Here is a 13,448-nt window from a genome sequence, read left to right as displayed (position 1 = left end):
TCGCAAAACATTTGACTGATAATATGCACTTTGCCATTCCAGGAAATCCCAAAGTGGTTTTAAGCCTCTGCCCACAGCTTGTAGAGAAAGGCAAGAGAAGAACTAATCGATACCAACATCCCAGCTGTGACCTGGCACATAAAGGAATGAAGAAAATAAATCCCATCCATAATCTGTATAATTTAACAGTTGGAAGAAGCAACCTCTGGGATCCACTCCAAAAGGGGCAGTATTGCCTGGGTGGGTCTGAGCTTCCTGCACTGAGTGTTAGGTCTGGTTAAAAGGCAATGCCCTCTAGTCCTTTCCTGTTCTATCAAGGAAATGTCTGTTTCCTAGCAAGGGTTACTCTCCCTCCCCCCACCAAATAAGAGTGTTTGGCAATGGATCTCCTTCCACTCTGAAGAGACAGAAAGCTGGACACCTTTCTTAAAGGTAGGTCCAGGACAAACTATTGTCTTGATGACCAGTCGCAACCCAGAAAGGAAGCCCATGTAAAATAGAGGAATGACTTTTTTTTTTTTTGTAAACTATAGAATCCTTTTAGTCGACTCCAAAGTCCTATTCCCTAGTGAAGTTGAAAGAAAGAAAGGAGAAGAAAAAGAAATCCCCAGTGACTATCATTCCCTAGAAAAGCTTTTCAGTTTTTTGTGTCTTTTAATCATAGGAAAATGAATTTAGAACATAAGCAGATATGACCACTAATGTCCGTCTCGAATAAAAACAAGTACACCAATAGGGCAGGACGAGGCAATATAGGAAATAAAGATTGTCAGTAAAATCTACAATGCTTTCTCTCTCGTTAGATCTTCGGAGAGGTAATAATCGCATTTAGCCGTTCCAGACTTGTCAGAGAGCCTGGCTTCTCTTAATAGTGTCAACCCTAAAAGGAGTAACTGTCAAGGGGCGACGCAGCTGAAATCAAACAACAAAAACGGGAACTGTAATCCGTGTGAGAAGGGCGGAGGGAAGGGAAGAGAGCCTCCGGTATTCATCAGTCAACATTAATGTCCTTTGTTGTTCACCTTTGCACACAACAGCGAGCTATCCTGTTCCTTCTCCTCCCAGCACCCGTGCCAAGGTAGTCTTTTCCTAAAACCTGTCTCCAGCAAGGAAGACTCTGGCTTTCCCACCCTCTCCTCAATGATCACTTTGCAGCCGGCCTCTGGGACCACCGACGTGCCCATCTCCCTCACCCCGATCAGAAGTCAAAACAAAACAAAACAAAACAAAAACATTGCCGAAATAGCGGTTCCGCTCCCAAGACCAAAGAGCAGAGAGGCACCGAACATTGTTGAAATTCACCAACCCCCGCCCCCAACACACACGCCGAACACCCGGGATGCGAGGAGGGAAGCGGACTCCGCTTGGGCACCGTCGGTCGGTCAGAGGGGCGAGGACTGTGTCACATTCCTCACCCCGGGAATGCTGAACCCAGTCAGAGGAATGGTGCGCCTTGCTACCAACTGTTTTGGAAGGGATACCGTCGCCCCCAGATCGCTGTGTCCCTCGCCACCCCACCACCCTGAGAAATCCTTGCAGCCCATTGCAGTCTCCTGTCGGCTTTGGGCAAGAAGGGAGATGGAGGGAGAGGAGCCCCATTCGCTTTCCCCTTCCAACTTCACACACACACACACACACACACACACACACACACACACACACACACACACGCCCTGCCACCACTCCAAACTCTACAAGAAGAGAACCCCGAAGTAGGGGGGACCGGCTGCGCGCTTCCCTGCTGTCCCGGAGCTGCGGGAACCGGGTCTAGGCGCGCGGGAACCCTGGTTTGGGGTGGAGGGGAGACAAGATCCCTCTCCACACACCCCAATGCGCACCCATCGGCAGGAGACAGCTCTGCAAAACCCAGACCCACTGTGCGGTGGCCAGGATTAGGCATTTCAAGCTGGGAAAAGCCAGGAAGGGGAGCAGGGAGCCAGGACGAGAAATGCGCACCCACTCCGGCCAGACCGGAATCCAAAAGTTCGCCCGCGAAGACTCACCCACGCCGTATTTCTCGTGCTCCGTAGGTATCCACATGGCTAAGGAGGATCCAGGGTATCCGGGCTTTGTAATCCCTGCGCCCCTCAACCACCTCACAACAATGCACGGCCACCAAGTAGCGACTGCGGCAGCGCCGGAGCCCCGCGGCTCCCGCGCGGGCTGCGGCCGCTGGGCAGAGTCCGAGCTAGAAGATCCTGAGTCGGCGTTGACACCTCACCGCCGAGGCTGCGCCGCTCGCCGCTCTCCAGGCGGCCGCGGCTCAGAGTCCTCCGACGCGCTCCCGGAGCCCCGGCGGCGCAGTCATTGTTCTGATTCACTGAACTAAGCGAACACGCCGGGGCACTCTCGGGCGCACCCCCGCCCGTCAGCGCCCCTACCAGAGCTGCTTTCCCCGAGCCCCCAGTAGCATGCTGGGAATTGTAGTTCTTAGCCACTCTGTGTGTTCCTGGAATGGGGGCGTGGTCGTCGCGATCGAGGGGGCGGTGATTTGGTTTCCGTTCGCCATACCTTATTGGTCCAGAGAATGACGGCGCTGTGTAGGCTGGGAGGAAACATCGAGTAGTTGTAGCGATTGTCCTCACTCCCTTTTTCTATTGGAGCAGCTCTTCCTCCCGGCCCTCCCTTTTCTGCTAAGCCAAGTAATGGCTGCTTCCGAGACCCGGAGGACTGCTGCGGGACCTGAGGAGCACGATGACTGTAGGGTAGGCTGCAGAGTTGGGGATGTCGGTTGTGAAGGTGAGTACGGTGCCCCTCAAGTGGGAAACGACTGATCTTCTCTCTGTTTAACCCGAAGACAGCTCACCTCGGGTTCGAGTTGGGGGGCCGCGGGCGGGACCACTGGGGCGGGGTGGGGCCACAGATGGCCACTTGGCTGGAGAGGTCCGTAGAGGGCGGAGAAAACAGGCTGAAAGGCGCTTCCGACCCCAGGGAAGCCCCCGCCCCTCTCCCGCGTCTTTCCCCGTGGGCCCCGGCTTTGCACTTGCCGCCCTAGGCGTGTGGGTCCCGTCAGGTTCGCGAGCGCGTGTGTGCCGTGATCACACTGGAAGAGTTGCTCTACTCATGCCGGTAACCCCGCTTGGATTTTGTTGGATTTGTTCTCAGAAGAAAGTGTTTTCTTTCCTTCGGGGCAGAGTTCCAGTCACACACTCCAGCTGCTGGCTGGAGTGATCTGTAAAGGGGGGAAAGAAAGTTGTGTCCATCTCCCAACAATCCCGTGGCCAGGTGACAGTCCTGTGTGCACTCCAGGACTGAATATGTACCCTGGCAGATCTTCTCACGCCTTGGGTTCGTAAAGGAAAAATGATGATTTGTTACACCTGGCTTCAGAGAACACGTAAAGGGAGGTTATGATCATTATCAAAGTTTGTTTTGTTTCTCCCTGACTTTCACGTTGGTCTCAGATCCATGGTGGGGACCAGAATCAAACTTTGAAAGCCACAGATGATTGATTATCTGAGACTTATTTAATTTTTAGTTCTTTCTCCATCCAAACCCTTTTGCCTTGGTATGTAACGCTGCATGACAAATTTTTTTTCTCTGTTGGATATAATCCAGAGTTTAAATATGACATTCAGACCTTATCGAACGAGGCTCTCCCCACCTTTTGTTTTTGCCTTCACAAAATATTTGCAATACATTCTTACCAGTAATACTCAATCCAAATATTTTATCTCAGCAGCACAGAGATGAAGTGTTTTTCCTAATCAGTGAAACTCCCTAGTTCTGAAATTTTCTTAATATCTCTACCAAAGATTTCTGAGCTGCATTTTGAATTATGTCCATTCATTGGGTTAGCCATATATTAAACTCTTAGCTGGTGGCAAGAAGCTATTACAGTTTTCTAGAGTCTTCAAGTTCTACAGCTATAGTTCAGCTCAGGTGGCTCAAACTTAGATCTTGAGAATCATGGTTCCAAGCTGCCCCAGGCAGGAATGTCCTTCAGACTCCAATTAACACACACACACACACACACACACACACACACACACACACACACCACACACCCCCATAAGTGGATCTGTGGCTCTAGTAGTAGAATGTTAACCTTGAGTGAAAAACTAAGGGACAGCGCCAGGCTCTGAGTTCAAGCCCCAGAATGACACGAAAAAGTTCTACAGTTAAAAGTTTATAAATACAAAATTTTTGGTGAATTTATCTCACGAATAAACTCATAAAAACAAAAATTTGAATTGCTTCTCAAAAGCACAAAATATTTTAAAGTCACCAACTACCTTAAAATTGTGAACATTTTCATTTTAAACATTTCACACATTTCATCTGGAGATAGGTAAAGCAAAAAATTAAAGTTCCACACAGTCTCAGAGTTGTAAGTAGTAATCATTTGGTGAATATTTTTTCTGAATTTCCATATCACCACATATCTGTGTGGTTTTGACTTTTTTTTATTTTTAGAAATTGTGATTATTGGTTCTGGTAAACCCAAAAATCTGTAGCTGTTTTCTTTCTCTTGTTGATCTGTCATATCTTCCAAGCAGTACATTCATTGTTTTACTTGTTGGAGGATTGCAGTCATCACTATTTTGTGGTTTGGAAGTTCTGTTTCTGTAGCAAACATACAGTGTGGCTTTGAGCCATCGTTCTTTAATTTGGAAGTTCTATTCCTCTAAGTGTGGCTTTGCTTTTTCAGTAGTGTGACAGTAAATGGCATACTATTTCTTGAGTACTTCCTGAGTCAAATGTTGTGCATGTTCAAAATTTTGATAGATGCCAAATTCCTCTCTTGAAAAGTATTTGTCATGCATTCTTACTAGTAATACCCGAAGTTTTTTTTCTGACTTATCTTCACCTACTCTGAGAAAATCATTAATTGACAACCCATGTTTAAATGACCGTTTAACTGAATTAGGTGACAAACCTGAGCCTAATTTTAGCCCTTCTGTAGTAAGACTTATCACCTCTTGTGGGATGCCAGAATGATTTGGTGCAATGATAACTACAGTGGAATGGTCTTCAACTAACGCTGACTTACGTCACTTAAAACTACACACACATCTTTGGCATGTGGTAAAGGTTTAGGTTTGTTTTCAATAAAAGTATTGAGAAACAGTGAATTTTCAGTATCTGTAACACACACACACACACACACACACACCAAAAAAAAAAAAATGCATTAACTGTGCACTGGTAGCTCATGCCTGAAATTCTCACTACTCAGGAGGCTGAGATCTGGAGGATGAGTTTGAAGTCAGTCCAGGCAGCAAAGTCCCAAAGACTCCCTCTCCAAAAACCAGCAAAAAGCTGGGCTGGACCAGTGGCTCAAGTGTAGTTTTCCATCCATAAGCAAGCTGAGATACCTTGAGGCCCCCGAGTTCAAAAAGTATGCCCTCACCATGGTTCAGAGCTGCCCAGTAAGAAACTGATTTGTAGCAGACAATGTGAAAGCTTAGTTGTTGATTTTTATGTAGTGTGTGTGTTTTGTTTTTTGTTGGTTGTTGTTGGGTTTTTTGCCTGTACTAGGTCTAGACTCAAGGCTTTGTGCTTGCTAGGCAGGCACTCTACCACTTACATCTCTAGCCCTTTTTGCTTTGATTATTTTTGAAAAAGTGCCTCATTATTTTGCCCAAAATGATACTCCAATCTTCCTGTTTATCTTTATGGTGTAGCTGGGAGGATGATAGGTGCACACCACAATGCCCAGCTTTTTCTGTTGAAATAGGAACTCTCAATCTTCAGACTGGCCTAGAACCTCAGTTCTCCAAATCTCAGTCTCCCATAGAACTGGTATGACAGGCACATGCCACTGCATCTTGCTATTAGTTGAGGTAGGATCTGACAGACTTTTTGAACTGCAATCCCCCAATCTCTTCCTCCCAAGTAGCTAGATCTATAGGCATGAGCCACCTGCACCCAGCTTATGTCATTTTTGTAAGACACAGTTGTCATTTAAAACTCCCCTTAATGCTCCATGTGGCGATGCCTAACCTCTGCATTCGGGGAGCTGAAATGAGATCAGGAGTGCAGAGCTGACCTGGGCTTACACAGTCTTTGTGGGCTAGGTAACAAGACCCTGACTCAAAAAAACAATAAAGAATTCCCCTTAATGACTTACTTATCATGCCATGACTTCATCAAAATTTTCTTCAAAGCCAGTGAATTGCCATATGCTTTAAGTGGAAATAATTATATTAGGAAGTTCAATACTTTTGTTAAGCAGCCATTTCGGGTATCAAGTATGTCTTTGTCTTTGAAGGCCTGGCTCCTTTTTAATTTCTTGAAACCTGCCTCTTACAAGAAGTTTCTTTCCAGTTCTAATTAAAATGTCAATTTGTGCATTTAATATCCTGGGACGGAAGGGCCTGAGGAACTTTTTAATAGAAATCCTTACAGTTCTACAAAAGCTCTGTGGGAAGGATTGTGCACTGGCAGATACAACACCTTCACTGACATTGCTGAGTTACCAGACATCCTACAGTTCCACTCCTCTCCAGGAAGGTCCCCGAATTGATTAGATTTCGACCCAGTCTTCAACCTCAGTGCTTTGAACAGAAACTACAATGTCATGTTGCTTCCTAAAATGAAGGACAAATAATAAACAGATTTAACATATTTTATGCTTGAGCTTGTGACAGATACTTATTGTTGTGTTGTTTTTAGTTAGAAGTCAGTATGATCATACATCTATAGTTCAATAATTGACTTTACTGTTAAGAGGATCTTGTGATTGGGGTGATTTCTTCTAGTACTGATAGGATCTTGTATGTCTATGTTGTAACATTTTGACAAAGTCCCTTTCTTTCCCCTTCAAATGAAAGCCTAGGATATGATGATCACAGCAGTGTTTTATGATTGTCTTATAGAGACCTTATCTCTGGAAGATACTGAGGAGAGTATATTATTTCAATAAATATTAACAAGACTAAGCTAGAAACCTAGGAACTATCTTTGTTTCCTCTCTTGCCCTCAAGTCTGAGTTTGATCAGTAACCATGCCTTATTTTTCTGTGCCCAAAATACCATTTCAATCTGTCCCCTCTCTTCGTCTCTGTAGCCACTATTCTAATTCTGCTTCTAGCCCTCACCATCACTTCTGAATTCCTTGTGTCTCCCACCTCCAGATTATGCACTTGAGGACCAAAATCTTGTCATACTTATTAATGTCTGCTTGATTCTGTTCTGGCAAATTGTCAATTTTTTTTTTCCAGTCCTGAAGCTTGGACTCAGGGCTGTCCTTGAGCTTCTTTTGCTCAAGGCCAGGACTCTGCCACGTAAGCCACAGCGCCACTTCTGGCCTTATGTGTGTGTGTGTGTGTGTGTGTGTGTGTGTGTGTGTGTGTGTGTGGTGCTGAGGAATCGAACCCAGGGCTTCATGTATACTAGGCACTCTTGCCAGTAGGCCATATTCCCAGCCCCAAATTGTCAATGTTTAATAAATGTTTCACCAAAGCAATAATTTGTACTAGAAAATTGTAGAACTTTCTCATTGATTTCTCTGGCTCTTAATTTTTTCTCTTTTCATCTGAATCCTAAAACCAGTGTGTCGGCACTTGAAATCTTTAGCATAACTCCATGTGTAACTTGGTCCAAATTCAGTGGGTGACATTTAATGAATGTATTTTTCCAACCTCATTTTCAGTCACTCCTTTACCTTATTTTGCTTTTTAAAACTCTGTTTATCAGAGCTGTAGGTAAGAAACTTTTGTAACAATTTAATCTCTAGAACCTATTTGAAATGTATTCAAAGTATTTATAATGGCGACTATTTTAAGCAGGAGAATGGAAACCAGAAAAATAACAAAATAGATGTTTTATGCTTATGGAAAATATTCATGCCAACTGGAAGTGGTGCTGTGGCTCAAGTGGTAGAGTACTAGTCTTGAGCAAAAGAAGCTCAAGGACAGTGTCCAGGCCCCAAGTTCAAGCCCCAGGACTGCCAAAAATAAAATAGAAGAGTCTCAGATCTCAGCCTCCTAAGTAGCTATATGTTTATATTTTAATTCTTATATTTTACAGGTGTTTAACATAGGTTGATTCTGAGTGGTTCCACATTAGTTAAAATACATGTCTAATACTCACTGTGTGGAATGACTTTATTGAATTATGTATTTATGAAGACTAGAATATTTTCTATTACAAAGTTAATCCTCAATACATTGTTTTGAGTGTGTAAAGATATGCCTAACTATGAAACTGTCTGCTCTCTGTAGCTGCATTCACTTAAGAAACAATCTAAATTGTGTTGTTACCCGGGGCAAGCTTAGGAATGTATTGTTGGTCATAAGTAGTTAATGCTGCCAATGCTTTCCTGGAATTTGGAAGCTGAGTGTGTACCAATGCTATGTACCATACTAGTGTTGCAAGCATGTACTCTGAAGTTCCTTTATACTGTCCTACTTCCTGTATTCTTTCCCACCCCCACAAAGCCCTGTCCCTTCATTCCTAGCTTCCCATTCACCCACACCCATGCATTCACTGACACTGAGTTCTCAAGAAGTCCAAATAACTTTGTATACTGGGATGGCCTTCCAACGTATGGAGCAGAAAATGTCATAGAAGAAAAATAAGTATAGAAACTAGTCTTATGGGTGTTTTTTGGTATAAGGTTTAGAAGGGACCATATCTAGAACATTGTTTTTTTATTACAAGTTTACAATGCAAAGTAATGAAAGAAGAGTTATTTAAAAGTGATATTATAATAACAAAGGTGCTGATGATAACTAACATTTTTCAGGCCACCAACTGTGGTCAGTGATTGCTTCAAATGTGTCTTCATGTCTTGTCTCATTTCATCCTCACACTACCCCTGAGATATATACTTACTTTATCCCATTTTTATTTATAAATAAGGAAAGTGGTGCCATGTGTCTTACACATATTCTCCCATGAATGAAAGAGGGCTTTTATTCCATTCAATATTATAATGATTTGTCCTAATAACTGCATTCCATTAGTTTTAGGTATGAAAGACTTTCTTAAACACAAATATCTCCTAAAAATAACATTACTATGGCAGGATAGTATAGTACATTAAAAACATTTTGAAGTCAAACCAAGGTAGGATGAAATCCTGTTGATTTACCTCCCACAGTCCAGCTACCAAATGAACCTCAATTTCTAACCTGTAATAAGAGTAACATATCTGCATTGCTAGCATGTTGAAATGAGTCACTGAGACAATAGGTACAGTAGCCTGTGTTTAATGAAGGAAGACTTTTTTCAGCATCAATATTTGCTCATCTTTGGCATCCATCTTAGAGGTAATATGGGTAATAATTTTGATTTGTCCTTTTGACTTCAAGGTCAAATTTCTGTTGAGGGGTTTGGTGGTTACTTACAGTATAAGGCATTAAATTTACATACATTTCTTATTTTATTTATTTCTTATTTGCATAGACATGCAAAAGTATATTGTTATTTACAGCTCACACATATAGTTCCATCTTAGAACTGTAACAATGTTTATGACATTCACATAATAGAAATCTTGTGTCTAAAATGTAAGTCATCATGGATACATAGAAACAGGCAGTGTGTATTAACTGCCATGTCCAAAAACTGAATATTTAAATACTTGCCTTGCCTGTTCTTGATGAATGTTACCACCAAAGTAGGGTTTGATATTGTAATGACCTATTTCATAAATACATCAGACACTGAATAATTTGGCCTTTCATTAAAAACATCAAACTCGCCAACTCTTGCTGAAACAAGTGTGTTCTATTGGCATACTTGACCCAAAGGTGAGGAAGGGAGCATTTTTCAGAAGCAGTGATGGACTCATCTATCTTCTGCCTTTTCATCTCCACCAGTCTTTGTGAGTGGCATTGATTTTCAAGGTAGCCAACTATGGTTGAGTACTATCTTTATCCTGAGGAATCACCACAAGTATAGTAGAACTAAACAGGACTTTTGTTAAACTGCTTTCATTAGCACTAATAGGAGAAATCAACAATTGACAAGTGGCAGAATGTGTTAAGTAACAGTGTGTGGAATACTGTTGGGCTTTCTCTCATAAAATAAAAAATGAGAGAAAAGATTGGAATGGGAATTAAAAGATCTGGGTTTGTTTTTTGTTTTTGTTTTTCCTCCAGTTTTGGTTTTGTTGTTATTGTTCAAGTGTCTGTCTAGCCCAGGGTGGCCAGTTGTCATTCCTCAACCCCCTGAGAGCTGGGATTACAGGTGTATATTTACATGTACAGTAGAAGACCTGGATTTTGATGCTGGATTCTCTGCCATTAGCAGAGTAAACATGGGGAAATCTGTTAACCTCTCTGAACCTTAATTTCATCAGAAAAATTGTAATGATATTATTGGTTTAAATAGTATATATGAAAGCATTCTGAAAATCATTGAACAATGAAAGTAAAGGAATAAATAATGCTACTGAGAAATGGCTATAATTAGAGGCATTAATAATGGGTACCTGCATAAGCTTTGGAATTGGACAAATTTAAATTGGAAATAAAAAGGAACTGTCATCTGGGTTTTAGTCACTCACTCTTGTAATCCTATCTAAACAAAGTCTTAAGTAAGATCTGAGAACCAAGGTTTGCAGTCTGCACAAGCAGGCCACAAGATATTTATCTACAAATAATCAGCAAAATGCCATCCTGGAGTTTTGGCTGAAATAGTAGAGTCCTAGCTCTGAACAAAAAAGCCAGGTAAGAATGCAAGCCCTAGTACTAACACACACACACACACACACACACACACACACACACACACACATACACACACATACACGCTATCGTTTAAAATCTGTGCAGCTGATGTATGTGGTGACTCACTCCTGCAATCCCATAATCTTCGAGGCAGAAGGAAGACAAGAGGCTTGCAATCTAAAGTCAGCCCTACACAAAAGAAGCCTAGACCCTAGCCGAAAAATCACTAAAGTAGAAAAGTACTGAGGGTGGAGCATCTGCTAACAGGCTGCCCCAGAGTCCAAACCCCAGTAGCACCAAAAGAAAAAATATTATATTGAGCAAATCTGATCTCATTATTACAGTTGAAATGGAGACACTTATGGGTCAAGAGAGGGATAGTTCCTTATTCCCTTAAAGTCATATCCTATCCAAAATAAAGCATATCTCCTCCCCCCTGCTTGCTGACAATGTATGGGATGTTCCCTTTCTGTCCAGTTCTTATTGCAGGAACAAAACCAAGCCAGGTACAGAATGGTGCCATAAGGTCCCCAAAGAATGAATATTATCTGAGGGGGGAAAAATGAGACATAGGGAAAATATTTCTTTAAAAATGCTACCTTCATATTTAGTTTAACAAAACAAAACTACCCTTTACTATCCCAGCAACCCAGAAGAAAGAAGAGCCTATTCGTTACTAACTTGAAGGAGACTGGTCAATTTCTACCAGTACTTGTATTCCCCACACCTTTCCCCCTGCTTCTTAAGGAAAGGCTTCCATTAAAGCTTGAAAAGTTTGCTCTCTCTTGCCTGATTTATTCATGGTACTACTGGGAAGAAAGTGCTCTTGCGTCTAATATCATGATTGCTACTGCTGCTACTGCTACAAATCTGGATATAACTCTGTATTTTCCTCTTCTTGTTGTGCAGTTTGAAAGGAGTTCTTGCATGCTAGGAAAACATTTGGCCTCTGAGTTTACCCACCCCAACTCCTAAATATAACTTTACAGTAATTCCAGACTAATGAAAAACCATTAGAGCCGGACATGTCTAACTCTATAATCAAGATAAGTCTCTGATTATATATGTCAACCTCCTAAAGCCAAGGACTATCACATATACCTTTTGATTTCATCCTTAGAGTCATTATTGCTGTGATGGCATTTGGTCTTGAGTGATGACTATGAGCCAGCTCTGTACTGTGTACAAATGAAGAAGAAGAATCCATATCATTTTCTATGCAGAAATTCCTAGGTTGTTGGCAGGACTCAGCATTCCTATGTTGCCAGAGTTAATAGGAGCAACAGACTGATCTCTCTCTCTTCCAGAGCTCTGCCCCACACTCTTACCCATATTTTCAACACATACCCTGTGCACATGTGCACGCGCGTGCACACACACACACACACACACAGCCTCTGGAAGAAAAGCTGTCATTAAGCTTTTTAATTTTCATATTGAACTTGAAAGGAGTGGAAGTATTTGAATCTGTAAAATTTTATATATTGTCTGAAGAACTGTACATACATAAAGTTTTTTAAATGTGCTTGTTAAAGAAGAAATTTGTATTCTATCTCTCTGTTTCTCTAATACCATCCTCATTTCCTGTTTTTTCTTAACTAAAAGATAAGTCTTCCTCACTCCACAAAGTTACAGAGGCCCTGCCCCTCCCTCCAAAAATGTTTTTATCCAAAGTCATAATTTGGGGGGGGGAGGGGCTAATCACGGGACTTGAAATGGGAGCCTGAGCTCTTTTGCTCAAGGCTAACACTCCACCACTTTGAGCCATAGCCCCACTTCCAGTTTTCTGGTGGTTAATTGAAGATAAGAGTCCCACAGCCAGGGCTGGCTTCAAACTGTGATCCTCAAATCTAGCCTCCGGAGTATTATAAACTGAGGATTAAAGGCTGAAAGAGCTGTTGATGGAAACTAAAGCTTTATTCATTCAAACCTTTCTGTTATGCATATACAATGTACAAGTTTATATATACAATGAGCAACCAGGGCTGGGAATATGGCCTAGTGGCAAGAGTACTTGCCTCATATACATGAAGCCCTGGGTTCAATTCCTCAGTACCACATACACAGAAAGCCAGAAGTGGCATTGTGGCTCAAGAGATAGAGTGCTAGCCTTGAGCAAAAAGAAGCCAGGGACAGTGCTCAGGCCCTGAGTCTCAGCCCCAGGACTGGCAAAAAAAATAAATCATACAATGAGCAACCAGAGCCCGGCTCATAGACTTTTTTTTTCACCAATAAAGACCTCAGAATTTTTTTTAATTTTTTTTTATAATGAAGTTTAGTTAGTTCTCAGCCTGACAGCAGTTTTTTTTTTTTTTTTGGCCAGTCCTGGGGCTTGAACTCAGGGCCTGAGCACTGTCCCTGGCTTCTTTTTGCTCAAAGCTAGCACTCTGCCACTTGAGCCACAGCGCCATTTCTGGCCATTTTCTGTATATGTGGTGCTGGGGAATCGAACCCAGGGCCTCATGTATACGTGGTAAGCACTCTTGCCACTAGGCCATATCCCCAGCCCCAAGACCTCAGAATTTTCATTGTAGTTATTTATTTAACAGTGTTCTGTTGTGTAACAAGCTGCTGTTCACCAGTAATAGCCAATTAGAAAAGAAACTATCTTATATGCCACTAATCGTAATTACCATTATAAAGCAATTAATAGCTGATGCTGTTGTTGAACTATAGCATAACATAAATGAAGCTATCCTTTCTAAAGCACCATGTAACTAATGTCCTCAAATGGAAGAGGAAAGAGGAAAGAATAGTAGGTGAGTGAGTCACCAGTAAAGCCCATCAGAACTTCTTACAAACCAATTTATGAATGACTTTTGAAAGC

At 42.2% G+C, this 13,448-nt stretch overlaps 2 protein-coding genes across 6 annotated transcripts in view; one reads left to right on the top strand and one right to left on the bottom strand.

The window, feature by feature from the left end:
* The window catches only part of Dock4 (dedicator of cytokinesis 4), a 417,461-nt gene extending 415,070 nt beyond the window's left edge, over nucleotides 1-2,391 (bottom strand). For all 5 annotated transcript variants that reach the window (XM_048339770.1, XM_048339775.1, XM_048339771.1 and 2 more), the window contains exon 1: nucleotides 2,004-2,391. In XM_048339770.1, the coding sequence (XP_048195727.1) occupies nucleotides 2,004-2,040 (37 nt within the window). In that variant the 5' untranslated portion in view covers nucleotides 2,041-2,391. The remainder of the gene's footprint in view (nucleotides 1-2,003) is intronic.
* Nucleotides 2,392-2,612: 221 nt separating this feature from the next.
* Znf277 (zinc finger protein 277) overlaps nucleotides 2,613-13,448 on the top strand; it is a 99,901-nt gene continuing 89,065 nt past the window's right edge. The window contains exon 1 of the mRNA XM_048339777.1: nucleotides 2,613-2,739. Coding sequence (XP_048195734.1) covers nucleotides 2,646-2,739 — 94 coding nt within the window. The 5' untranslated portion in view covers nucleotides 2,613-2,645. The remainder of the gene's footprint in view (nucleotides 2,740-13,448) is intronic.

This window comes from Perognathus longimembris, chromosome 2 (genome assembly GCF_023159225.1).
Source record: "Perognathus longimembris pacificus isolate PPM17 chromosome 2, ASM2315922v1, whole genome shotgun sequence".
Taxonomy (NCBI): domain Eukaryota; kingdom Metazoa; phylum Chordata; class Mammalia; order Rodentia; family Heteromyidae; genus Perognathus; species Perognathus longimembris.
Note: the sequence above shows the minus strand (reverse complement) of the source record. Positions and strands in the feature narration are given on the sequence as shown.